Raw genomic sequence first — 25,043 nt, 5'->3', positions numbered from 1 at the left:
ATATTTCACTGCCGTTTAACTCTTTAATGGAAATCAAGTTCTTTCAGGAGGTTCGGTGGATGTTTGATCTTTGGTCTTAGAGTCCCTTCACCTCGTATTTATAGTTCTACTACATTTCAGCAAAAACAAGACTAAGCGTCTAGGACCATGCTAGCAGCTCTGTGAGGCTGTGCTACTTTGGTGCTTTGAGATGATCAATTAAAACATTGCCCTGATGATAGCGCTAGAGGACAGTTCAGCAATCATCAAAGTGATTACAATGTATCCTGAGGGGGATGGATGTCTGCACCAAATTTCGTTGCAATCCATATGTTGTTGCTGTTCACTCACAACCACACATGTGAACCTCACGATGGCGCTAGAGAAAAATGTCAAGGGAGTAATGAATGTCTGTCCATCAAATAGTTATTGAGATACTTTCATTCTGGACGAAAGTGGTGGACCGACCGCCCGCAACATCCCGAGAGCTACAAAGCTAGCGTGGCTAAAGAGTTGGCACAGCACCAAAAAGGTGTTAGTGAGGAAGTTCACATGTAGAGAGTTTGACTTTCTGAATGTTATCTGGCCTCTAAAACACTTTCCTCATGAGACGTGGGTCAATAAAAAAATAATCAATCCTTTTAATAACCGCGCTTAATAGCACCATGCAAATCTAAGAGCCGAAATAGTCTCATTGTATCCTAGTGTGTTGCATACTGTGGAGCCTCACTGTCTGCCCTGTGAATCTGTTTCGTCAAACCCCTGTCAAAAGCCAAAGGTGGGGGGGTGGGGGGCACTTGGCACTACTCTACCTGAGTCAGAGTTAAACAGGTTCACACTGCAGAGGAGAGCAACAAGAACTCGCTCCCTCCGCCTGCAGTGTCGGACTCACAAGACCTGTTTGCCGGTTCGCTCTAAACTCCGGGGGGACGCTTGGTGCTCGCTTGCCTGCCTGGGGAAGTAGTTATTGGTAACACAAACCTGTCTACTTTCCACTTCACTTTCACCAGCAGCCCTTGCCCAAGCCTGAGGCGGCCCAACAAAAAATAAAAAGTAAAAGAGGCAGAGATGAAGACAGAAAGAAGAGAAAAGTGAGACGGTAGAGGGACACGGGGAGATGTCTTTTTTTTCTTCTTTTATGGGAATGTTTCACTTAATCTCATAAAGGCAGCGTGAAAACCTCCATCTGTTTGCCGAGCAGTTCAAAAGAGACTCCACATGCCTCCGCTTGCTGCTATATAAAAACAACATTCTAATGCAGATCTTAAAGAGGGCCAGCGGCTCAGCCTGCACAATGAGAACTGGGACGTGCCAGACGCGCCGATGGAGGACGGGAGGGTGGAAAGAGAATTAGGTAGGCAAACACGGGGGAATGTGAGCGGCAGAGAGAGAGAGAGGGGGACTGGCGACGAGAGAGAGAGAGAGAGAGAGAGAGAGAGAGAGTCAAATCAAAGCAACAAACTTCCCTGTCAACGGTCCTGCTTCTGACCTGTTAGACGTGACCTTGAAGGACTAGACAGACAGGACCGGCGCAGCTCGCCCTCTGGCCTCGCCCGCCCATCCCTTCGAATCAACCCGTTCACCTCCCTTGACTCTCTCCTGCTTTCTCTCCCCTTCTCCTCTCCCTCGTCATGTTTCACCACGGGGCTTACCGGTCGCCTTTGTCATTAATAGAGGAATGTCCTGGCTGAGAACGACATCTCGTGTTTTATCGTGTGGCTGTTGAGCATTCAAGGCCAGCACCTTCACATTCAGGGCCCAGGGGTGAAGACAAAACTCAATAGACCCTACAGTGAGCGTATAGGACAAAAATAGAACCGATATGGTACAAATATGAGATAATCGTTTCTTTGATGTAGTCAAAGGTGTGTGGGACTACAGTGTGGCGCCTCTGTAGTCAGGTTTTCCAGCACACGGGGGGCCTCTGCACACCTCCAGGCCTCTCTTTCTCCCCCATAGCCGGGGCAAGACCAGGCCCGATCCGCATCTGCAGAGCTATTTTGACAAGCCCCCATCCCCCTTACAAAACTCCAGGGTTCAAACTGCTGGAAGATCAAAGGACTAATTCAGCAGTAATAATAAGTCGCTGCCCTATGAACGCCTCATTCATCGGTGAGAGGCAGTGATATAGTACAGTTGTAACTGGAGGGCCATTAAGCACTCATCATATGATTCCATTTGCCTTCCCTTTGTGGAAAAAAAAACATCTTCAGCTCTTCTTCAGAGTGAGAACCAAGAATGAACTCCGACCAGCAATGCCAAAAATCTGAGCTGATAAGGAAATGCACAAACTCTTTCTGCGTGTGACGAAATCTCCAACACTCCCAAAATCTGTCCCAACCCATTGCGCATCCTCACCTCACCATGGCTGCAACCACACACACACACACCATCCCCCCCTATTGCAGCCAGCCGAAGGTGTTTGGGAAGGAGGGATTTTAATAACAGCAGTTTGGCACCAAATGGTATCATCTGGCCTCTGTCTCTCTTTTTGAGCATGACACGGCGTTCTATTTTTAGGGCAGCATTTTTCTCCGGCTGCCTGCGCCGACGACAGCCTGATGAAACCCTGACCCCCGCGCGCTCCCTTTGAAGTGACAAGTGAGAGATGGTCCGCCCTAATATAAAGCCCTTGAGACGCAAACACTTTGCATTCTCCGATGACAGTAGCGGGCCCGCGAGAGAGGGTGGCGTGCTCGCCCTCAGGGAGCGGATAAGAAGGCCTGCGCACATACGAGCTCACATGGGCAAATGTACAGTGTTTGTGTATGTTTTTTTTGTACGTGTGTGTGTGTGTGTGTGTGTGTGCAAAATCATAAACACACAATTGCTTGTGAAAGATATTCTTTCCTTTCTCTTACAGGAAAGTCTGGATTGATTGGCCTTTAGTGTTTCAGTCAGCTGAGATAATTCCATGTTTTCTGTGTACATTTGCTCATTTCAAGGGTCAGTTTGTATGATAGTACACTGTAGACCATTCAATGCTGGTTCAACTCAAGACTGCTTCCCTGCTGCCTGAACAACGCGAGTTAACTGAACTTCATTTGAACGATTAGCATCGCTAAAGTAGCCTGTAAAACCAACCGCAGGTTTGATGAATTTGAGATACGATTTTAGTTGAATCGACAACTGTTCAGTCAGTCTGTGTCTTAGTTCTTCATTTGACATGAATAACGTCAATTTAAAGGTGCCATATACGAGATTGGGAGAATTTCTATTGCCTCTCAACTGCTCTCAGAGCAAACAGTGGATACAGAGCAGGCAGAAGGGTGGGTGCTACACTTCTATGACCATGTTGTCAGTCGTGGCGGCATTATTAGCTGTTACTGCCGTACAGCGGTGCAGAGTGGTGGTCACTCGCACGCATACAAAGCAAGTGTGGCCGCGGTCCGAATACGCCAACACAGAACGGAGAAGCTCAGATTACAACACACACACACACACACACAGCGGGAGAGAGTGACTTCATGCTCTGCACAGGTAGACATTACTACACTATGTCTTCACACAGCAAATAGTTTGCTGCTATATTAATGCTCTTGATATCAAATATAGCACTTTTAATTCAAAGACACACAGCAAGTTTCCATCATGTTCCATCGTCCCCAAGGGGTCACTGTAGAGTTAAAGGGGGTGCAGGGGACAGACTGCCTGAGGTGAAGGGGTTTCAAACCAAGGGGACCTTAATTATTGTAGTTTGGTTGCTGATTTAACCCTTTAACCAACACCTAGACCTTCAGCTCATGGAGGCAATTATTTAAGATACAAATAATGAAGACACAATTAACATTATAACGATTATGACGACATGACGTGATGCACAAAAACACGGTGCCAGACATCGAACCCAAGTGAAGTCAAGTGAACTCAGAACAGACCAGTGAAATAAAAACTAGAATATTTAAGTTGAATTTACTTGAAATGTATTAAAACGTATACGTATGTTCGGTGTAAAAAGATTAGTTGAGTCCACCAAATTCCTGGTTGATGATTTACAGTGTAGTAGGGACCTGCCTGTAACAAGTGAGGCTGGAAACGATGGGGGAATTCTCAGCTTATTATAGGAAAGCAGGACGCTGGACAAAATATTAGAACTTGTTAAGAGGGACATATTTTGCAATCCACACATACAGACATGCAGGTGATATTCCAACAGCTTCTATTTTGGAGAGGTACTTCCCACCGCCCGGCGCTGTAGACATCTCACTGTTTGTGCATAAAAGTTTTGCGGTGACGCTGTCGACAAGCTCAAATTTGGACTGCGGAGTCGGAGCAGGCTGTGTTCGCCCAACATGCCCATATGTACAGAGCCAGCACACGGCCCAAAGTGTCATGGCAGTGAGGGGGGGGGAGAGAAAAAAGGAAGAGCAGAAAAGTGAGAAAGGGAGAGCAACAAGCTGCTAATCGCCATTCGCATGGGAAAAGAGAGCCAGCATCTGAAAACACCACCTCTCAAAGCAAACAGCACGTCTTCCACATTTTACGTACGTGTGAGGGAGGGCAGTTTTTTTTCTGTGCCTCCAGCTCAGAGTCAATGTTTAGCTTAGCAACGCTGGCACTGGGCGAAAAAAAACAAAAAAAAACAAATGGGGACAAGACATGCGGAGGAGAGATGCAGCCACAGCCGGGGCGTGTTGCGCTGAAAATACCCCGACAGATGGAGTAACGCACGCACCTTTAGGCCAAGAGAATTTCCCACCTATTTAAGGTGACGGGATGAGCGGAGAGAGTGCAGCAGAGAAGCTGCACCCTCTGCAAATCAGTCACGCCTCGTCGGCGGGAGTGATGACAGCGCTGCACCGAGCCCAACGACAACAACGCCGCAGGTCAAGGTGACATCTGTTAAGCTGCGACCTGTGGGCCCGTCTGACCTTCTCACTGTGTTGTGATCCTTGGAACCTGCAGCTTCAACCGCTCCTGGGAAACCCGCAGGTTCAAACTGTGTGTGATTGATTGTTAATGAACTGAAAGACATGCACGCTCGCTTTAAGCTGTGTTTGCAGCGGCCCTATAGGGCCAGTTAGTGTTGCTTTGTAACTGTAGGAATGCAGTGGTGAGATGCACCATCAAGGGTGGCATGTGATGGATAGATGGAGTGTCAATAGCCTCCAATCGGCTTGAAGTTGATCTAACCTCTAATTCCTCTTCCACATACGTTTCTGTAGATTCACCCCGTTGCCCCAAAGGTCAAAAAGATCCACCGACCCACTTTCCTCCCCCACAGTCAGAGAAAAGGAGACCTAATTCCCCCCATCCCCTGAGAGGTATCTAAACACGCTGTCCCTTTTCTGTCCCACCTGCTCACCTGAATCAGACAAATTTAACTTGTTTTATTTTTCAATTCTCTATTTTTGTGCCCCACTAAGGTTACCAAAACCGCTGTTCCAAAAATACCCACAAGTGACTGCGAAATGCAAAGCACACATACTTTGTTTTTCAAGTGGCGACAAAACAGAGGAATGCACTTTCTCATTGAGGAGGGAAACCTGAAGTGCTCCTCTCAGTTGTCGGGCCCCTCACGAAGCCAAGCCCGCCCTGAAAGGTCTCCCCCAGTGATAAAAGCTTGTTCCTACGCTTGCTAATCTCCCCCCCAATTGCACAGAGCTTGTGTTAAATGTACACCGCCGTACAGTTTAGGTACCGCCCCCACCCCCACCCCCCCCCCCCCCCCGCCTACAGATTCCACCATGTCTGTGAATTTGCGCCGCGACCGGCTGGTGACCTCAGGTTTCCCGCCGATTACCAGGCACTCAGGTGGTAAAAGGAGGACACCGGCATCAACAACACAGAGCAGCATGAATACAGCTGCCATCTGCACCTAATGAGCATAAAATCGGTGTGAAATTGTGTACAGGCCCTCCCAGACAATCCGAGGTCAACACGCAGCGGCCCGAGGTTCCCTTTAGCGGCTGGAACCTGAATGATATTCCACTCGCTCAGGGCTCTGCCGTGTGCAAAATAATATTTGTCTGAGTCCCACGGGAATGTGTGACGACAACAGAAGACTTATCACCCTGTTTTCCCGTCCTTGGACTTCTAACGCAGCAGATAGTTTCACAAGCATCCAGTACGACCGACGGCTCGTTTTTTGCTCTCAAACTTCGTTCCAGGTTGAGTTGACCCTTAGCCGGCACTTTGGATGGTCTGCCCGAGTACGTCTCTGCACTGCACTTGAGTATTTTTTTGGGGGTAGATTCTACGAGGACGTGTGCACAACCCGAACTGTTTTAAGTTGGAAAGAAAGGTGCTACCCTCCGATATGTCGTGATTGACCACTATCATGGGTTTTATGTCATGGTTGGTGGATTTATGATACGACGGCTCCTTCCTCACCTTATTACACATGCGTATGCATATGTAGGGAGAGCAGCAGGGCTGAACCGACTGTCATTCTTTTACATGTCATACTTCTATTGAAGCTTAGAAGTCTGTCGTCATATTTTATTACGTCATCATCACCCCAAAAATAATCAAAAACCCTCCACCAAAATCAAGCACTTTGACAGATGAAGTGAATTTACTGGAATAAATGAGTTTAGTCACAGATTAAGGAATGTATTCTTTCTTTTAATTAAACCGTCATTGCGGCGAGCCGGACAGCAAACCAGAGAGAACGTTTTTTTTAAAGGCTAAACGCCAACAACTATGAATTGAAGCAGAATATTTGGTTCGATAAAAATCTGTCGTGGTCATCTATCTCTTTTTCAATCATTTTCCCTTCTTGTGAGATCCTGTTTGGATCTCACACAGCCACCGCTGGAATCTAATTCTACTAATCCCAGATTCCCCTTTATTCATTCTGCAGCGGCAGCATTCAAATATTGATTTAGAATTTTAAATGTAAACGGTATGAATGAAGCTTCGAGGCTTAAAAACACTGAACTGTGATTCTGCTTGTGCAGGGAACTTCCTCACAAAAGTGCCCATTGTTCGGCTTTATCAAAAACCCTGAGAGAGTGGCTTCCCAATTAATATCTGCATCATCATGAAAGGAACAACAAACAGAGAACGCTGACTCGGGAAAATACCCTCACAGTCACAACACTCTCTATTTAAAAATATAACACAGAATAAACACGACACATTGATACGAGCTCAGGCCCTCCCAGACAATCCGAGCTTTTTCACATTGATACGAGCTCAGACAGCAGCTAACTTTAGCAGCAGAGGAAATGGAAGGGAGAAGACTGTGTCGTCAGGGTCAAACAGAGGGTCAGTTAGTCTTGTCGTTTCTAAAGAGAGAAGGAATGACACATATGGTGCCAAACGGAGGAAATATCCTTAAAGCAGTTAAAAGCAGGAGAAATATGCGATACGGTCACGCGGCCGCTTGATAGAAAAGGGGAAAAATAAGCCCAACGCTACTTCCACATCACTTTTGAAGCTGTGGCGTTCAACACGAGATGATAACAGCAGCGTAAACCTGTCTGACAAAGAGCAGAAGGACTATGACAGGAAGACGGGGCTTGTTGCTCAGAGGGCTGAAAAACAGATTTGAAAATGTCGCTGCACGGTTTTCAAACTTCTTCTGCAGCGGTTTACAGTTTCTCTCATATTGAGAACAGGAAGAAGACTGTGGTGTGTATTTTGTGTGCTTCAAAGTGTAAAAGGAGTCCTCTAAGGTGCATGCAGTGGTTTCAGAGGTGCATGGTCCCTTGCAAAGAGTCCAACTTTGACGAATAGAAAGAAACAGAAAGTTATAGTTCATCCCTTTGAAGACAACCGTCTGGCAGAGACGAGCAAATAATGAATTTCCTTGGGAGAGAAATCAAAGCGAAACCCAGAAGTCTGCTAACACTGATGCATTTCATACTAGCCAAAATGTCCATTGTGTACCTGCTGCTTTTTGCATTTACTTCTCAAAAGCTGAAATATTCCCCTTTTTCCAGATGTTCCCCTGTGCTCCTCCTGCTCCACTCGTCTCTGATGAACTGGAGACGTTGGACTCGGCTACTGGAGGACAAGCAGCCAAAGGCAGCTGCCATTGCATTTCCAGTCCTTTGCTAAAAAAAACAGCAGGCGGGGATGGCCTGAGGTCAGTGTCACCCCCTACAGACGATCAGACACAAGGAGACAAAAACATTGTCACGAGGGCCGTGATTTATTCCACCATTCGGACCAGTTTTCAGCACTTGTGCAGAGCAAAATATTTGTATTATTATCCATCCTGTAGTTACCCATCCTACAGCTGCAGTAGTTGTTACATTTTCATGATCTGTTCTGCTGGTGGCTGTTTCCCAGGAAAAAAAAATATATTGTAAAAATATATGTGAAAATGTGAAAAATGTGAAAATGTGAAAAAAAGTGTAAAATAAAAATCTTTCTGCATTTGACCTAATATATTTCAAATAGTAGTATATTTCAACTTCCTAGTTTTTATTTTTTTTGCATTAACACAAGCTTAATAAGTTCTCTATTCATCCTACTAAACATTTGCTATTTTCTTCTGTGTATGACAATGACGTGGGCATGCTCATGTTTGGGACTGCAGAGGAGAATTAGCTTTGAGATAACTTTGAAACAGTAAATCAAATGGTTGATCAAATGAGGAATAACTTAATGTCTTCTAGTATTTAATTAATGTCTTCTAGTATAATGTCTTCTACAGTATTTATATATATATATATATATATATATATAAATATATATATATATATATATATATAAATACTGTATATAAACCCAGTTGATAAGGCACAGCTATACTTCTTTGGAAAACCCGGTCTTAATACCACTATCACGCCTTTAGTATTAGATGGATGCCAGCAACTGTCTTGCTTTAAAAGTAATTACACCGAAGTTTAGATGAAATGAATATGGCCACGTCAAAGTGGCCACCTTTGTACCGGATAGAGGAACAATTTGGAAGGCACATTTGAAGTAATACACACATAAAGTAGGCGCGCACACACACACACTCACACACACACACACACACACACACACACACACACGCACATGTAGTGAGTTAGAGTGTTTAAACAGGATTACTGCACAATCAGGCCGTAACCCTTTTCATCTGAGAGGAGCCGAATCAATAAGCAAGGCTTTCTGTGAGAGTCAACAAGTTGAGACACGGGCCGAAGACTCGATCACTGTAAAAGCTCGCTGTTTGCACAAAAAAAACGTGGATTGTTAGGAGGGAAAGTCAGCTCGGTGTCTCGGTGCCTTGCTTGGCGTTTAGAGTAGCACTACTGAGCACTACCGGCACACACTGCGATGCCTTTTCTCATCGAGTCATGTGTCGCTCCGTGACTTAGCTTGAGAACCTTTCCAGGGCTTTGGTGTAAACAGCAAAAGCCAAGCTGGCTCGCGGAAAGCAGACGGATCACTTCTAGCACGACATGCTGGCAGAGGAAGGCCGTGGCCTCCGCTTGTGTTGTGTTGTGTAATGATGCAAAACCACAGGAGCGGTGGAGGGTTTTTGATTCAGGCAACTGCACAGAGAGAGCTGTATAACGGAAACACGGATCGGTAGGAAGCAACGGCAAGTCTTATTCTAGATTATTCAAAGTTGACCACGTAAAGGTGTGAAAAAATACATCGGGTCGGCCGAGTGGTTAGGGCGCAGACCACATGGGCGCTAATGCCCTGAAGAACATGTATAAATAAATAAAAGGCACATAAAAGCATAAAATAACCCCAAAAGAATTACAAAAAAAAAAAACATGCCATGATGTGGCCTAAACTGAGGCCAGGGGTAAAAAAGAAAAGAAAAGGGGGACCCCATCACAATCAACAATATTTTTGATTTTCTTTCTTAATTTGAGAGAAATTACTATAGTAAGTAAGTATGATTTATTGCTTCCCATATGTTGTTAAATGTTGCTTCCTACAGGTTTTATAATAACATTTCTTTCTGGAATTCAACTTGTGTGAGTTGAACAATATCCTTCTAAGATTGACCGCATCATAGGATTATTAGAGACTTCCACTTCAAAGTTGGAGTAGCAGCACTTCCACGTACGAAAACTGCTCATTTCGTGCAAATATGTGAATGTGGGTGAGAGGTTGCCAGTAGCGCGGAATGCACCAGGAGAGGGCGATGATAAAATGCACAACTTCTCATTGAGGGTGTCTGCAGAAAGCCTTTCCTTTTAATTTGAAGACGTCCGGCGGCACTGACATCCTCAGAGGGTGCTGTGGGATCCATTCGGCGAAGCGAATAGCGAGAGACGGCACAGATTAATTAGGCAAAGGAATCTCCCATGTTCATGATGACGAGGATAGAAACCTCTGCAAACCAAAATAAAAACAAAGGACAACAATGAAACCTTATCCCTGAAGGTTTGTTTGGTTTGCAGTCTATTCCGGGTGTGCGCGGTGCAACACGAACCCTCTGTGGCCGTCGAGGTATCTATAGATCAGCGGGGCGGGCTGCAGTCAGACTGAACTGTAAACAAGTCCCATCCAGAGACCACGGCTGGCCCAGCACCGCACATCCCAAGCAGTCTGATTCATCCTCCTCGAAAGGCCAAACTCTTCAACAGCTGCACGATGAATCCCCCCCCAATAAATCCACCACGACCGAAAAGCTTTGAATCTCGCTACGGAAGCGAGGATGCAGGTGGCTGGAGCGGAGTTTACTGCAACACATACTTTCCAGTCGACCAAAACAACAAGAGCGACCCCCCCCCCCCCCCCTCCCTTCACTTCTCCTGATTTCAAAGGCGATCTGCAGGGAGGGAGAAAGCACTCGGAAGCAACAGCCTTTTGTTCCAGAGTACTTTTGCATGGGGGAGAGACCGTGTTTTGTTTATGGGACAACATAGTGTTGCCATTAAGGCGTTAATCAGAACTGTTTTCTGGAGTCGGCCTTGAGTGACAAGCCCCCACCATCACCACCCCCCTTCGGCCCGCTTGAGGAGCAACAGGAGGAGGAAGAAAGGAGCAAGGGAAGTGTGGGAATGTCTCTACATCGTCGCCACGGCGGGCAGCTCCTAAACATGGCTTTAAATTAGGGGAAAAGAAAACACAGGCTAAAAAAAGGCAGTCACCTAACTATACTCCTGCCTGCTAATTTGTCACCACTTTAAAAAAAACGAGGGGGGAAAAAATAGCAACAGTTTTAAATCACACTTTTTTTAAAGTTAGGCTACGCCAGCCAGTGTGTACGGCAGGATACTTAAACACAAGGGAGGTTTAGGTCAGTCGCACATACATCTAAACCATCGTGGGCGGAATCCACGGAGCTCCGGCTGCGTTCATATTAGAGGGAAGCAGAGTGTCTGGTTCTGGCTGGCTGGCCGGCCGGCTGGCTGGGATCAGACCAGTGACAGCTGGGGATTGAAAAAGCCTTACATCCAAAGCCAGGGCTCACTGCCACTTGCTACATAGCAGCGCCGAGCTAAGCCCACCCCCTCCCGTCCAAGCCCTCGCTCTGAAAGATCACTGTCCCGAACAAAACATTAAGCTCCTGCCAAATCGTTCCCTCTAAAACCATCTTCTCTTTAAAAGGGCTAAACCCAAGAGCGGAAACGGGGTACCGGAGAGAAGACATGATGGCAAGAGGGAATATCTGTCTGCTGGCATGTCTGAGAGGGGAAGGGGTCACGGAGAGGGGAGTTTCTCAGGATGGGAAGCATTTTCAAGGTGTGTGTGTGTGTGTGTGTGATCCGTACCTTATCGAGCAGCGGCAGACAGCGGGGTACCCTGTGCTCCAGTTTGACAATGGTGATGAAGTCACTTTCTTGTCGTTCATCCTCGCTTGTGTTGCACAGAGACAGAGGGTGATACTGCAAAAAATAAAGAGAGGGAGAGAGAGAAGGAGGTTATCATCTCACACGAGGACAGGAAAAGAATCACTCGGAAATATCAGAAATGAACAGCAATGCAGATGTCTCTGGTGGGATGTTTTCTGGTGTAGAGGAATACATTTGTTTGATGTGTGAAGCCCTCGTGAGAAGTGCAAGAAGCATGAATGTCGCAGGTACACAAACAGCTCATCCGCAGTCTCTCCACCCAATCACACCGATGTATCAAAGGTAACATCCACAGTAACAACTCGTAATATTTGGTGCGTCTTACAAGTACTGACACATTTCAGGGGATTAGATTTAATTATGGAATACCACACGACACTTTCTTTGTAAATGATTACAAACTAAATCAGCTGAGCACACTGATGGATCGTATAGTCCAAAGAGAGCCAGCACAAAATGAAAACTTATTTTTTTTTAACACAAAGATAAAGTATAACTTAAAAACTGCACACTTTAATACTAATCTCACATACCGGTGGCAAGTACAAGACAAACGCCGATTGATGATAAAAGCTTCAATTGGCTGGATGGAAAGCACCTGAACTGCACTGCACTATTACTGAACATAACATTTTGATTATTTTATGCTTATCTATTAAAGCTTTGTGACAACAATTTAAGGAGGAAAAGAGAATTGGAAAAACAATAATCATAGTTAAGTGTAAAGATATTTGTGTATGTGTATGAGTGGAGGCGGAGAAACATCAAACCACAGCTGTAAACCCCAAAAAACACTAACCTCTACAATCATACAAAATCCAATATATTTATCCTGATACAACAAAAACACATGTAACCTACAGTGACCGAGAGGAAGTCAAAGAAAAACAATGTTTGAGACAATCTGGACGGCCAGAAGCGTTTATGTCTTCAATGAAGGCGTTTCCTCTCTAAAGCGTTCACAGTTGATATCAAGGAAGAAAAACCTTTGGCACCCTGCAAAATCAATTACACGGGACGGCGATGTTCTCTCCCACTCAAAGCCTTGAGGACTGAAAGAACGAGAGATAGTCTTTGGTAGGAACATTTGATCCCCATCTGAATGGGAGGAAAATCGTAGCTGCTGAAAGGCTGCATTTAAGGGCTCAAGGGATAGCAGCGGTGTTTGCAAGTCACAGACATGCTGTCACGGGTACGAGGAATCGCACGGCAGTCCAAAAGGGAGCAAACCGCTCCTGAAACCCCCCCCCCCGCGCATCACAAACTTTCTTCGCATGGCAGAGACGAGGGCATTGATGCGGCGCTCCTCGATCAGTCCGGTACCCTGGGCGCTCGCCCACACCCCAGCAGAGCGGTCCCACCCTGCCCTGCAACCGGCCTGGTTCTTCCCCGGTGGGCCTCTTCATGTGGCTGTGGGCTGAGGTCATGGGGCTCCCCCTCATCTCACCCAGCGGAAATCCCTAAATTAAAAAGACCCAAGGGTGACATCAACAGCTGGCACCCCCCAGGTCCAGGGGAATTGACGTAATGTGCTGCAAAAGGGCTGGTGCATGTCCGTCACAAGGAGAGAGAGAGAGAGCGAGAGAGAGAGAGAGAGAGAGAGAGGGGGGAGCAGACTCGGGGGCACGGAGGTAAAAGACGACAGGAGGGGAACACCTTGTGCATAGCGATTGGACGGTGCAGTGGATTCACATGCTACAAATAATTAATACGACGTGAGTGTTAACGGCAAAACTCATCGGGGAACCCAGCCGGCCAAATGCCTCCTGCACAAGCACCATCAGAGAAATGTATTAATGACCTACTGATTACCAACCAGGGTACTCCGGGGCCTAGTTCTGCAGTTGTCAGAGGGCCTGTGATGAGGTTAGGGAGTTCATTTAGAAATACATGCATATAAATCAAAATTCCGTTAAAGAGATATATCCACATATTTGCGTTTAAGGAAAAATAAATGAAAGTCTGAATAAAATGACACATTGGTATGATTGTGATCTTTAGAGACTTTACTGTCACAATAACCATTCAGCCAAATGGAGTCAGGTGTAACACCTTAAAGCTAGCATTATGATTGAGAGTGCAAGGAAACTAGGTAGGGAGCGTAAAAAAAAAACACTTTCTCATTGAAATGAACACATTTGTAACATGAGGGGTGGTATCAGTGAAGGGGTACTTGTGCTCTGGGACAACTGATCCTTATGCAGCGGTTTGTATGATTTCTTCTTTGACATTTTTTCATACATTCTCGTTACGAATGTCCAAGAACACAAACTATCGACGCACCAGCGTAATCCCCTGCAGTGCGGAACCTGTTTAAGCAACAAAAATGCATTGGTAGGTTGAGGAAAAGATTGTGGTTTGGATAAAAAATAAGTATGTTTATTACATAACCTTTTTTATGTAATAAAAAAAAAAAGTTTTTTTTACTTAAGTTACTTAACAAAAGTAAGTTGAATTAAGTCAATATTGACTTTTTGTTTGGCTCGAGACACGAACAGCTGTCTGCTGGGTGAAAGTCCTGTTTGTTGACGCGTACATCCATCCCAACCTCATCCTTCAATCTTAAAATGTCCCGGCTCACGATTACGTGGGTTATATAGTAATCATAGCGCACTACTTCGCGTAGATATATGTGAGGGTTCGTCAGACAAAAGAAGGTTGTGAACCACTGCTGCTGTAAAGTACTGAAGACAAGGAGATAAGTACTCAAAGACACTAAACCATCCCAGCAGCAAATCCAGAATATGTCTCTGAAGTTAGTTGAAGATGAGACAGGAAATGAATAAGCCTGATTGAAGACTTTGCCCTGCATAATGTTGTCAGACCCTCTCATGTCTCCCGAATGGAAGCCCCCGTTGTAGAGGCAGGCAGCTAGGCAGCATGAACCCCTGGCCTGGGCCGCATGCTGCGCTGCCAGCTGCCTCTACCAGTCCACATTTACTAGGCCCAAATTAGAGGCCTACAGCTGAACTTGGCCCTCAACAAAGAAAAACAAAAACAAAAAGAATATCCTTTAATGACACCACTTCACCGATGCCATGACCTCTGCTCTCTTTTACTATAGGGTTTCTGGGAAATGTTGGAAAAAGAAAAATCGGATTTTACCGTAAAAAAAAGGAATTACAACACTTATTTTTGAATCCTTAGGCTTGGTCGGTCATGTTTGGATCTTGTTGTGATATTAAACATGTCGACGCACGGGACAGTGCAATCTATAAAGTGGATAATAATCCCAAAGCTGAGCCAGGCAAGCTCAGAAGGAGTGGCTGGTTCTTCAGAGGCTCTGAGGGCAACCACCTCCATGGTCACACTGTCTATGTTTTGCATCGTTGACGAGACTAAGCATTAAATATGCCCGTACCGCTTCCAATCAGATGGCTCCCAACACTCTCCATGTGCCACCGGTGGTGCCATCTACCACTTAGAAACACGCTGCGCTGGGACTATAAATCGCAACCGGGACATACTGCAACATCTTCATTCGGTTTCTGTACGGCCCTGAGAAAAAAAAAAAAAAGAAGAGGGGCCTGGGAAACCGAATCACTGAGTCTCCATTTCACAGGGACTAGAAAACCACAGGGCACGCAAACAGCTCCCCACAGACTGTTAACAATGCTCACTCCTCCGTTCCGCCTCCTCCTCCTCCTCATCTGTCTAGATCTGTTGCAAAACCGACGGGGACATGTCCCTCGGTTCCTTTGTAGCCACGATTAAAGGCATTCCTTTCCAGCTCAATCAAAAGGCTACCCCAAAAATACTCTGAGGCAAGCATCTAACAGCCTCAAAAACAAATACAGGGACAGAAAAAAGGGGAGAATAAATAGTAGCTGCGGTGAGAAGTCAATAATATTTTTTTTTCTCTCCCCCTCTCGCTGAGCCCTGCGGATCTTCTTTTTTCATCTGCCAATAATCAGCAAGAGAGCTTTTTCTAGTTCATCTGCTGCCAGCAGGGAACCAGGCCCAGGCAGTTATGTCAGTGTGCGTTAAGAGGGGTGGGGGGCAAAAAAGAGCGTGCACCTCTCATCAAGCCCCACCACTCAATTACCAGCCGCTCGGGTCACAGGGCTCCACAGGAATGATCAAAACGAAGCGGATTGGTTTTGCAGGGGATGAAAGAAATGCATCAGTGTGATCATTCTATCGCACAGTGTGAATCAAGACGGCAAAACAAGCTTCTTCAATGGAGCTCTGCCCAGAGGCCTGGAAAGCCTGCCAGGTGAGTGCACATCAGGGAAGAATTCAATCAGCCCTGCCACATGTGAGCTTGGAGGCACACACACACACACACACACACACACACACACACACACACACACACACCTAAAAGCACCATCTATTCCCCAAGTTCACTTCCTCAGCGAGTGACTCAGCCATCCACGTCTGGGCTGAAAACCTAATGAAGTCTCTTTGTCTCTCTCATTCTCTTGAAACTCCTTTAAAAACACACCTGTTCTGTGCATTCACACACACACACACACACACACACACATGCACACACACACGCACACACACACACACACACACACACACACACACACACACACACACACACACACACACACACACACACACACACACACACACACACACACACACACACATGCACACACACACACACACACACACACACACACACACACACACACACACACACACACACATGCACACACACACGCACACACACACAGGGTCAAAATCTTCCAGACAGGCTGTTAAAGTGAGAAAGGAGTCGCTGCTAAAAAGGAAGTTATAGCAGTGAGTTTATAAATTGAGAGCAGGCTTCAGCTTTGGGTTGCCAGAGTTAACAGCATGGCCTGCAGTATTTACTTGCATAATAACTGTCCTATTATTAGATTCCTTTCATTCAGCAATGCAAGACTCAGCATTACAAAGTTAATTTCTCTTCTGATTCTCTCTCACGCGGATGCACGGAAAGTGATTTGGCCTCACAACACAACATCATTTAATGTTTCTATATCTGTCTCTGAGGGTGTAAATAAAGGCCCTGTCTTATTCAACTTGGTAGGAGATTCTGTTGCGAGGGCAAATGTTTGTTTTAAGCGCAGGAAAAAAAGGCAGGTTGCCAAAAGGGGCAATGGCACCGCATGTTCGGAATCTGGTTACCCCCGCTTACTGGGAAACAGGTACTGTGTGTCCCTGCTGAGATTTGGCTCAATGTACGTATTTGTTTGAGGGATGAGGGAGCCTGAGGTGACGGGGCGGGCTGAGACACTGACCCTCCCCCCCGCTCACCAGGCACGGTCGCTAGAGGCACCCGAGCATGTGCTCGCACGTGAACATGTACGATGTGTGCGTGAGCGTGTGTCTACTGATCCACTTGTGTGAAAAAAGTCCCTCTGTGGTCCTGCAGGGGAGTGAGTCACTCAGCGCTGGGTTGCAGGGGTGTGTGCAGAAGTCTTAGCGGTTATTTTCTCAAATGTCATATCCGTCCTTGGACCAATAATCAAACGGCGCTGGCTTACACACACACACACACACACACACACACACACACACACACACACACAGTGCGGTCCAGCTCTCAGTGCCACAGATGACACAGATACACATACTCATACCGCACTCCTCCATCAAACAGTATCTCATGACCCTACACTGAGTAGATTTACATGAAAGGCTGATACGAGAGTGACACCGGGTGGCGCGGTGTCAGCCGAGCCGAGGGTCTTACTCTGTCACCGCATCTGGAAAAGTGGGCTCTGAGGCCCTCCCCTCCCCTCTCCTCTCCTCCCCTCCCCTCTCCTCTCCTCTCCTCCCCTCCCCTCTCCTCTCCTCTCCTCTCCTCTCCTCTCTCTTTGCAAATGCAAACGAACGGGAGCCATTACTGCTTTTGGATCCTGTCAAAACAAAAAGGCGTGTCATCTTTCCACCCCTCGCTTTATTGACAGTGTCAGCCCCGTATCCAGTAACGGTTACCGCGGAGAATGACTCGGGGTGAAACGCGATCCCATAATGAGGCCCAAATAATTACCACCAGCCCCAAATTTGCCCGGGCGCTTTCTTTAAGTAGGAGCGCTTCCCCAGCCGACTCCGGGTCCGTCAGCCTGTCTCTCTGTTCTATAAAAGGGATTAGACGAAGGGAGGAGAAAGAACCTGGAGAGGGAAGAGGAGTCGGTCTTGAGGAAAGGAAGCCGAGGAGTGACCTTGACTGTTGTCGTTAAACCAGGCTGCCGAGCACTTGTACCGGTGGAATGCACCATGACGAGGGGATAAACTCGTACTCACATCCATCTTTTGCTCATTTAGTAGTAGGGAAGAAAAAGTTGAACTGGGATGAACTGAACCAAACTGTGCTTTGAGTTATAATGCCATGTGTGAGAGCACTCTAAAAGTTAGGTCAACACAATGTGCAGAGATAGTTTAACCAGGGTTTGGTTGCAGATCCAAAGAAAGAATGGACAGTCAGAAGGGACACACCCTGCGAGCACCACTGGATTGTATTTGAAGCCCAAAGTACGCACAGCAAAACATTAAAACCATGAGCACTAGTATGACAATGAGCTGAAATCTATGGACGTTGCAACAAACCGTATTATATTAAGTACTGACCAGTTGAAGCGGATTGTACATGAGGCCACAGGAAGGCCTGTCGTGACAGTGAGACCCTCTCATGCCCTGCTTCAGTGCCACCAAGCACATTCTAGGGCCCTTTTTTATCTTTTATTATCATTATGGCTGCTACAGTAAATCACAGCAGAATGACCTACCCCCCCCCCCCCCCCCCCTCCCTCTCTGTGACTGGTGACAAAGCACTCGGAGACACTCAACAGGGCAACGTGTCTTATAGTCGCACTCGGATCTCCGTGGCAACCCCTTGAGAAAGATGGAGCCGTCCCGTCCACGCTTCCTGCGCAGCTCCTGAGGCCTTACACAAACACGTCTACGCACACCGAAACATACACACCGCTCAACAACCAGGGCCACTCCATCAGCCTCGGGCCGGCGCTGCACGCTATACATTTCAAAGCTCCCGAGTTGAACATAAACACAGCACTTCCCTGTCATAACAAGTCCGTGGCTCGGTAACCCGGCAGTTTGTTAGTATTGCAGTGATCCTTCTTCCCCGTAGACACGGGGGCCTCATCCACACGTCCTCCAGGCTTCCTCCGACCCGTCCCTGGCCCGCAGGACCACTCTGGAGACTCTCTCGGGTTCCACAACATCAGTCGGAGAGAAAAAAAACACACTTTTCAACGTGTCAATCACTTATGGTCGGGAGACTTTTAGGTCACATGTGGAAAGAGATTAGCCCGGAGAATGAGGAAGGGTGTTCACGGGAGGGAGCTCCAAATTATAGGAGGAGAGACACAAAGACACAGACAAAAGGGAAATATGAGGCAAAGGAGCAGGAGGACGAGCTGTCTCTTAGAAGCTAATATGTACCCTAATTACTGTCAATTATGGGCTTTTTACTGACTTTGCTTAGTGAGTAATTGCACTTTACATCTGCTAATTAGGACAGAATGCGAGGCTGATGGGAATGCCATTGGTTTTGCAGATATTTGATCAAAAACGTAAGTATTGGACAAAGTGAAGTCACCAAGGTTTTTATCACGATCAAACAATGTGTCATGAGGGGATCGTGGGTATCATCATCCAATTTCATGGCACAAATGCCAACCTCACGGTGGCACTAGAGGAAAGGTCGCAGGTCAGGAAGCATGTTCTGGAAACCATGTGAGTATACCAAATAATGCACCAATCCATCCAGCAGATGATGAGATATTTTACCAGACAAGAGAAAACTTAAAGAGGATCACCAGGCGAGTAGGATTCATCCTAAATTTCATAGGTAGCTATCCAAAGGTTGCTGAGATATTTCAGTGGTGGACCAGCCGACTCACCGACATTGCCATCGCTCTCCGCAGACAGGGAGCGTGATTCTCTTTAACAAGAGACAGGTGCCTTTTTTTTTACACACTTGCACATAAAATTGAAAACCAGTAAGCTGCTGGGGGTGCTTTTAACATCCCTCTTTCATTTGGAAGTGCAATCCCATGTCGCCCCCCTTCTCCTCCTCCTGAACACACCCATTAACATGTCTCCTGTGGCAATATGCTGTTCTTGAAGAGGGGTCAAACTTTATGATGGCACATGAGAGGGAGCCATTTCTCTCCCTCCCCTCTTCCTCTCGCTGCTCCTGCTTTCCAAGTGTTCTTCAAATCAACCTCATAGAGCTTTAAACCCTTAATGCAGCTTGAGGGCTGAAAATGGATGCCACTGTAAAGGTGACACACGCAGCCAGAGCTTTTTCTTTGTTCATGAAGCCCCGAGTGAGGACACAGACAGCCTGAAAGCCCCGACGTGGAAGTTTAACAATAAAAACGCCATTTAAAATCAATAATTTAAAGCTAGGGTTGGTAATCTTGAGAAGCCCAGTGTTGCAAACTGTTTTCCAATGAAAGCAGCGAGCAGCACTCGCTCCAAATCTAGCGAGAAAGATGCCAAGTCGTCAACGCAGAGCTCGTCTCTTCAGGCCTCCCTTCAAAGCCATTCCCCCAAAATCATTATTACGAGACAGCTACAGGATTTTTTTTTTTCCGGTCAGAGCATTTGATTCATTGCTTGACGTCGGGATGTAATGAGCATTTTAACAAAAACATTTTTGAAGAATAAATGGAGATCAGAATCAGAATCAACTTTATTGTTTGAAGTATATGCAACTGACTTCCCCCCATTCAACATCATATTTCCTTCTATTTTCAATATTCCTTTATCATGCTCGTTCATCACAACAAGTTAAATATACTGTAATTGCTATTTTCAAATGCAAAGTAATGCTTTAAATTGATTTATAAGTAGGCAAATTATTTCAATTTTGCGTGATTACTGAAATATAAGTTCTGACACGTGGCTCTGTATAAAGGAGCATGCAGTTTGTCGTCTTGTCTACCAGAAGGGCGGCAGGTGTGGGTCACCAGAGGCATCCCCATCCTCCCCATCTGCTCAAAACAAATGACTTAACCCTGTCACGATCAGGCTTTGCCCTGTGTGTTCTGTGTCTGTTTCTTTCTGTAGCTCCTCACTCACCTAATCAGTTCATTCAGTGCACCTGCCAGTCACACTCACCTCATCAGCTCATTACTCTCACCTGTTCACTCTGCCTAGTCACTATTTAAACCCCTGTCTTTCACTCACTCACTGCCAGATCATTGTGTTTGTTTCATACCTACCCGCCCGTTTTGCTCATCCTGTTCCCCAGTCTGTCTGCCCTGCCTTGTCCTGCCGGATTTTCCCCTTCGTCTTTTGTCTTGTCCTTGGATTACCTGTTTTTGTTTGTGAGCTATTAAAGACCTTTTTTCCCCTACTCTGACTGTCTGCGCTTGAGTCCTCATCATGCCCCGTGACAAACCCACTGACTTCCTCTTTCCTCGGCTGATTCCACATCTGTCCTCCAGTTATATGTACACTTATTGTACACTGCAAAACCTTTCCATAATAACAAGTAGCAATGATCATCCTTCAATCTTATTTTCCTGAAAAGAAGAAATCAAAGAGTCTATAGAAAGCAACTTCTTTAGAAAGGTCTCTCCGGTGTCTCCTTTTAAGAGGAAAAACTCCATAACTCAGATGAGTGTTTTTTTACTGTGCAGTTGTCATTACCTACTATTCTGTCATGGAATACCGCTAATTCAATCCAGTGGGAGGAGGATCCCGTGGAAAGGAGAAGACAAGAAGAGAGACATATTTCTCCACAGATGTCACTGCCTGCCACCATCCCTCCGCTCCACCCTACAAGCAATCCCATAATCACCTGTGGCCGACGGCGGAGAAAACGCTGTCGTAAAGGCAGAGAGCAAGTAAACAACAACTAAAGTTCTTCTCCGTGTTATTTTTACCCGTCGCAAATGTTTATGTGACCAGATTGCCAGGGCCGCCCGCACACATGCTTGCATCCTTAGCAACACCGCGGTAAATAGTCACAAAAAACACCGGCAGAGAAACGTCCCCGATGTCGACTATACTTGCAACACACCTTGAAATTGGCAGCGTGATTGCGGGGGCGGGCGTTGAAGCGGCCTGATTTATGGTCGGGGGGGGGGGGTGCTGAGAGCTTTTCAAGACGGACCAGCGCAGATGTTTCTGTCCGACGTCTGTGGGACGAAGCGGACTGACATTTGCGCGTCTGGATATCCACCTGAATCCGCCAGTGGGGGGGTCACCACCCAACTTCCCCCCCCCCCTCTTTTTCTCCGGAGGCGGCGCCCTGCTGGTGGGTGCTGTGCGCCCCCCCCCCCCCAAGCTGGGTCCTGTCTTGGTTTTAACGGCCAAACGGAGCGTAGAGCTGAGTGTACAGAAATATGCATGCACTATATGGGTATAGGGGTGGTGGAGGAGGAGGAGGAGGAGGAGGGGGGGCAGACGTTGCTGAGGCGCGGGCACGCGGCCAGGAGCGGGGAGCTCCTCGTGGAGGGCCATGGAAAAGTGAGACAGAGGAATGCAGACTCCACTGAGCAGTGTAAACAGGCTGGGCGGAGAGAATGCTGCCGCGCCGCTTTGAAGTCGCCTCATCTCCCTGTCACACACACACACACACACACACACGCGCGCTTGTGACCTACCGCTGCGTAATCTTAACTATAGTGACCGGTACGTTCTGCTTTTGTTTCGGCGGCGACGTGAATGTAACCTCAAGACGTGTACAGTAGGCCCTGTGTGTGTGTATTCAGCCCCAGCTCAATGTCCGGAAGACACACACACACACACACGCACTCTATTTATTACACACACACACACACACTCTATTTATTACACACACACACACACACACACACACACGCACTCTATTTATTACACACACACCGACGCACTCACTTCGACACGGGAGCGCACGCACGCACATCCCCTACACGCAGTCACATACGACACGTCCACACACACGCGCGCGCGAACGTTACACAGAACGCTCACACCTGCTTCTCCTCCGCGTGGCGGACACTTCAAAGCTGACGATAGTGAGTTTCATGAGCCGAGTCCATCTATAATCCCCCCCCCCCCCCCCACTCTAGTCATGCTTCAATATGGCCTTTCAACATCTTTGTTGGGCGCGCGTCAGAGATATCAGGCGAAGAATGTCTCCGGCGTAGACAGCAGACACGCAGGCACCGGAGCCTCCACCTCAGCGTCTGAGGCAGCCGGCTGAGGAATCCACTCAAGTGGGCAGGTAAACACTGCTGCCCTTTGGATCGCCACTCTCTCTATTACATACAGTGTGTGTGTGTGTGTGGGAGAGAGTGAAAGAGAGTGTGTAACTGAACAAGTGTCACTAGGGTGTAACGATGTGCAACACTGATGCATATTGTAGTCGTGGTTTGGTGGGCTTTATGTACAGTAGGAAATCACATTACTTATCTTTAAAAAAAAAAATTTTAAATGTCAAAGTTCATGGACCATAATTTGTGCTTTAAAGAATGAAGACATGTAAAGTTACTCATATGACAAAGTTAATAGATTAAAACAACGGGGGCAATTAAGAGACGGTCAGTATTAATTACTATTGTCTAATTATATGAGGGGACATATTATGCTTATTTTCAGGTTAGTACTTCTATTTTGGGTTTTTCCAAAAACATTGTTTACACGCTTTAATGTTCATAAAACACATTTTTCTCATGCTGTCCGTCTCAATATACCTATATTCACCCTTCGTCTGAACCGCTCCGTTTCAGCGACTGTCTCTTTAAGCCCCCTCCAGGAAAAGCCCAGTCTGCTCCGATTGTCCCCTTCAAGTGATCGCTAATTTGTTAGCATACAAAAAATTTGAGCAGTGGGGGACTGTAGTGGTCCCACTGTAAATATTGGTCCACCCGTTGTTCCGATTCAAACCTTTTTGCTGTAACTTCTGCCGTTTAAAATGTCACCCTCCCTTTGTCTGTATCATGGCGACCTTCTGCCTTGGGCTTGTGGGAAATAGTGTTTATTAAAGGCCGCTAAAAACAAAGATATCAAATAATTATATAAATGATTACAAACCGCCTGGATAAATAGAGTAAAATGAAAATACTGTTGAGCAAGGCAGGATTTTTTTGTCATTTGATTGTGTTGACCTTGACTGTGATTCTAGCTAAACAGGCTGAGCTAACATGACTAATGAAGCATGTTCAGTTTACAGTCACAAACTGACACACTGCCTTTGATTTTACTGTGCGTTCCTCGTGTTTCGTACTGCAGACTGTAATTAGGCTGCATCAGACCTATTAATTGGTGCGCTTCACCAAAACAAGTTATGTAAAGCGTCAAACTGAATGTCATAGCACGAACACATGTGCGGTTACACGCCTACCTCGAGGATCCTCCTACGGTAAATACAATCACTGCTTCACTATCGGTGCCGGAAGTCTTAAATACTGGACACAAGTTGTATGATAACATCTGCCTGCACTCAGCGCATCCACATGCACACTCATGAAAGTCTCCATAGTGTATATACACATAAATCACTTGTCCTACGTGGTAACATTATGTAAACAGTACACACACTACAGACACTAACAGAGTAAAGCTGAGCCGTGGCTGCTGCTGTCTGCCATCAGAAGGCCTTTCGTTTTCACAGAACTGTGCCATGTCAGTGGGGAGAGTCCCGGGTGCCTTTGGACATCAGCACACAGTCCGATGAATGAACTCTGCGGCGTTCACCTACTGCAGTTTGGTTGGGCGCCAGTGGGGGGGGGGGGGGGGGGGTAAAAAAAATAGACAGAGCAACATTCAAAATATAATCCGAAAGGCTCAAGAGAACAAAACGGCTTTGCACAAATTACATTTATTTCGACATCATTCCTCATTAAAATATATTCTGTGCATAATTACAGAAGGGAGGGGGAAAGTCTCTCTCTCTCTCTCTCTCTCTCTCTCTCTCTCTCTCTCTCTCTCTCTCTCTCTCTCTCTCTCTCTCTCTCTCTCTCTCTCTCTCTCTCTCTCTCTCTCTCTCTCTCTCTCTCTCTCTCTCTCTCTCTCTCTCTCTCTCTCTCTCTCTCTCTCTCTCTGGATGAAAGGTAGGGGAGCCCGGAACAGAGCGCGGCCTGTCATCACCACTTCGCTGTCATATCATAGGGGAGCTTTCAAATTGGTACTTGTGCTGCCTGGCAGGGCAGGTCCGTGGGTGTATTCTGGTAGCCGGATGAATCTCTTCAGCAGGGACAGTCCGTCTGTGATTTAGGGGGCCGGGCCGACACCACAAGTGGCCCCCATGTGAGAGAGCGCTTGGTCAGGAGAGTAAGAATCTACCTCAGCTATGCCTTGCTCTCTCCTCCTCCTGACCGGGGAGCTCTCAGACAGAAACATTGCTGTTTTGCTGCAGATTGTTGGCAGCAACAGAGTTTTTTTGCGAGCGTTTGTTTTTGT

At 46.6% G+C, this 25,043-nt stretch overlaps 1 protein-coding gene across 1 annotated transcript in view; it reads right to left on the bottom strand.

Annotated features, from left to right (window-relative positions):
- Positions 1-25,043, bottom strand: part of rnf43 (ring finger protein 43) — a 75,474-nt gene that overhangs the window by 16,195 nt on the left and 34,236 nt on the right. Inside the window, exon 2 of the mRNA XM_076102169.1 lies at positions 11,601-11,714. Coding sequence (XP_075958284.1) covers positions 11,601-11,714 — 114 coding nt within the window. The remainder of the gene's footprint in view (positions 1-11,600; positions 11,715-25,043) is intronic.

The sequence above is a fragment of the Anarhichas minor genome, unplaced genomic scaffold (assembly GCF_050575085.1).
Source record: "Anarhichas minor isolate MPS153535 unplaced genomic scaffold, ASM5057508v1 ptg000027l, whole genome shotgun sequence".
Taxonomy (NCBI): Eukaryota; Metazoa; Chordata; class Actinopteri; order Perciformes; family Anarhichadidae; genus Anarhichas; species Anarhichas minor.
The sequence above is the reverse complement of the archived record's forward strand: the minus strand, read 5'-3'. Positions and strand labels throughout refer to the sequence as shown.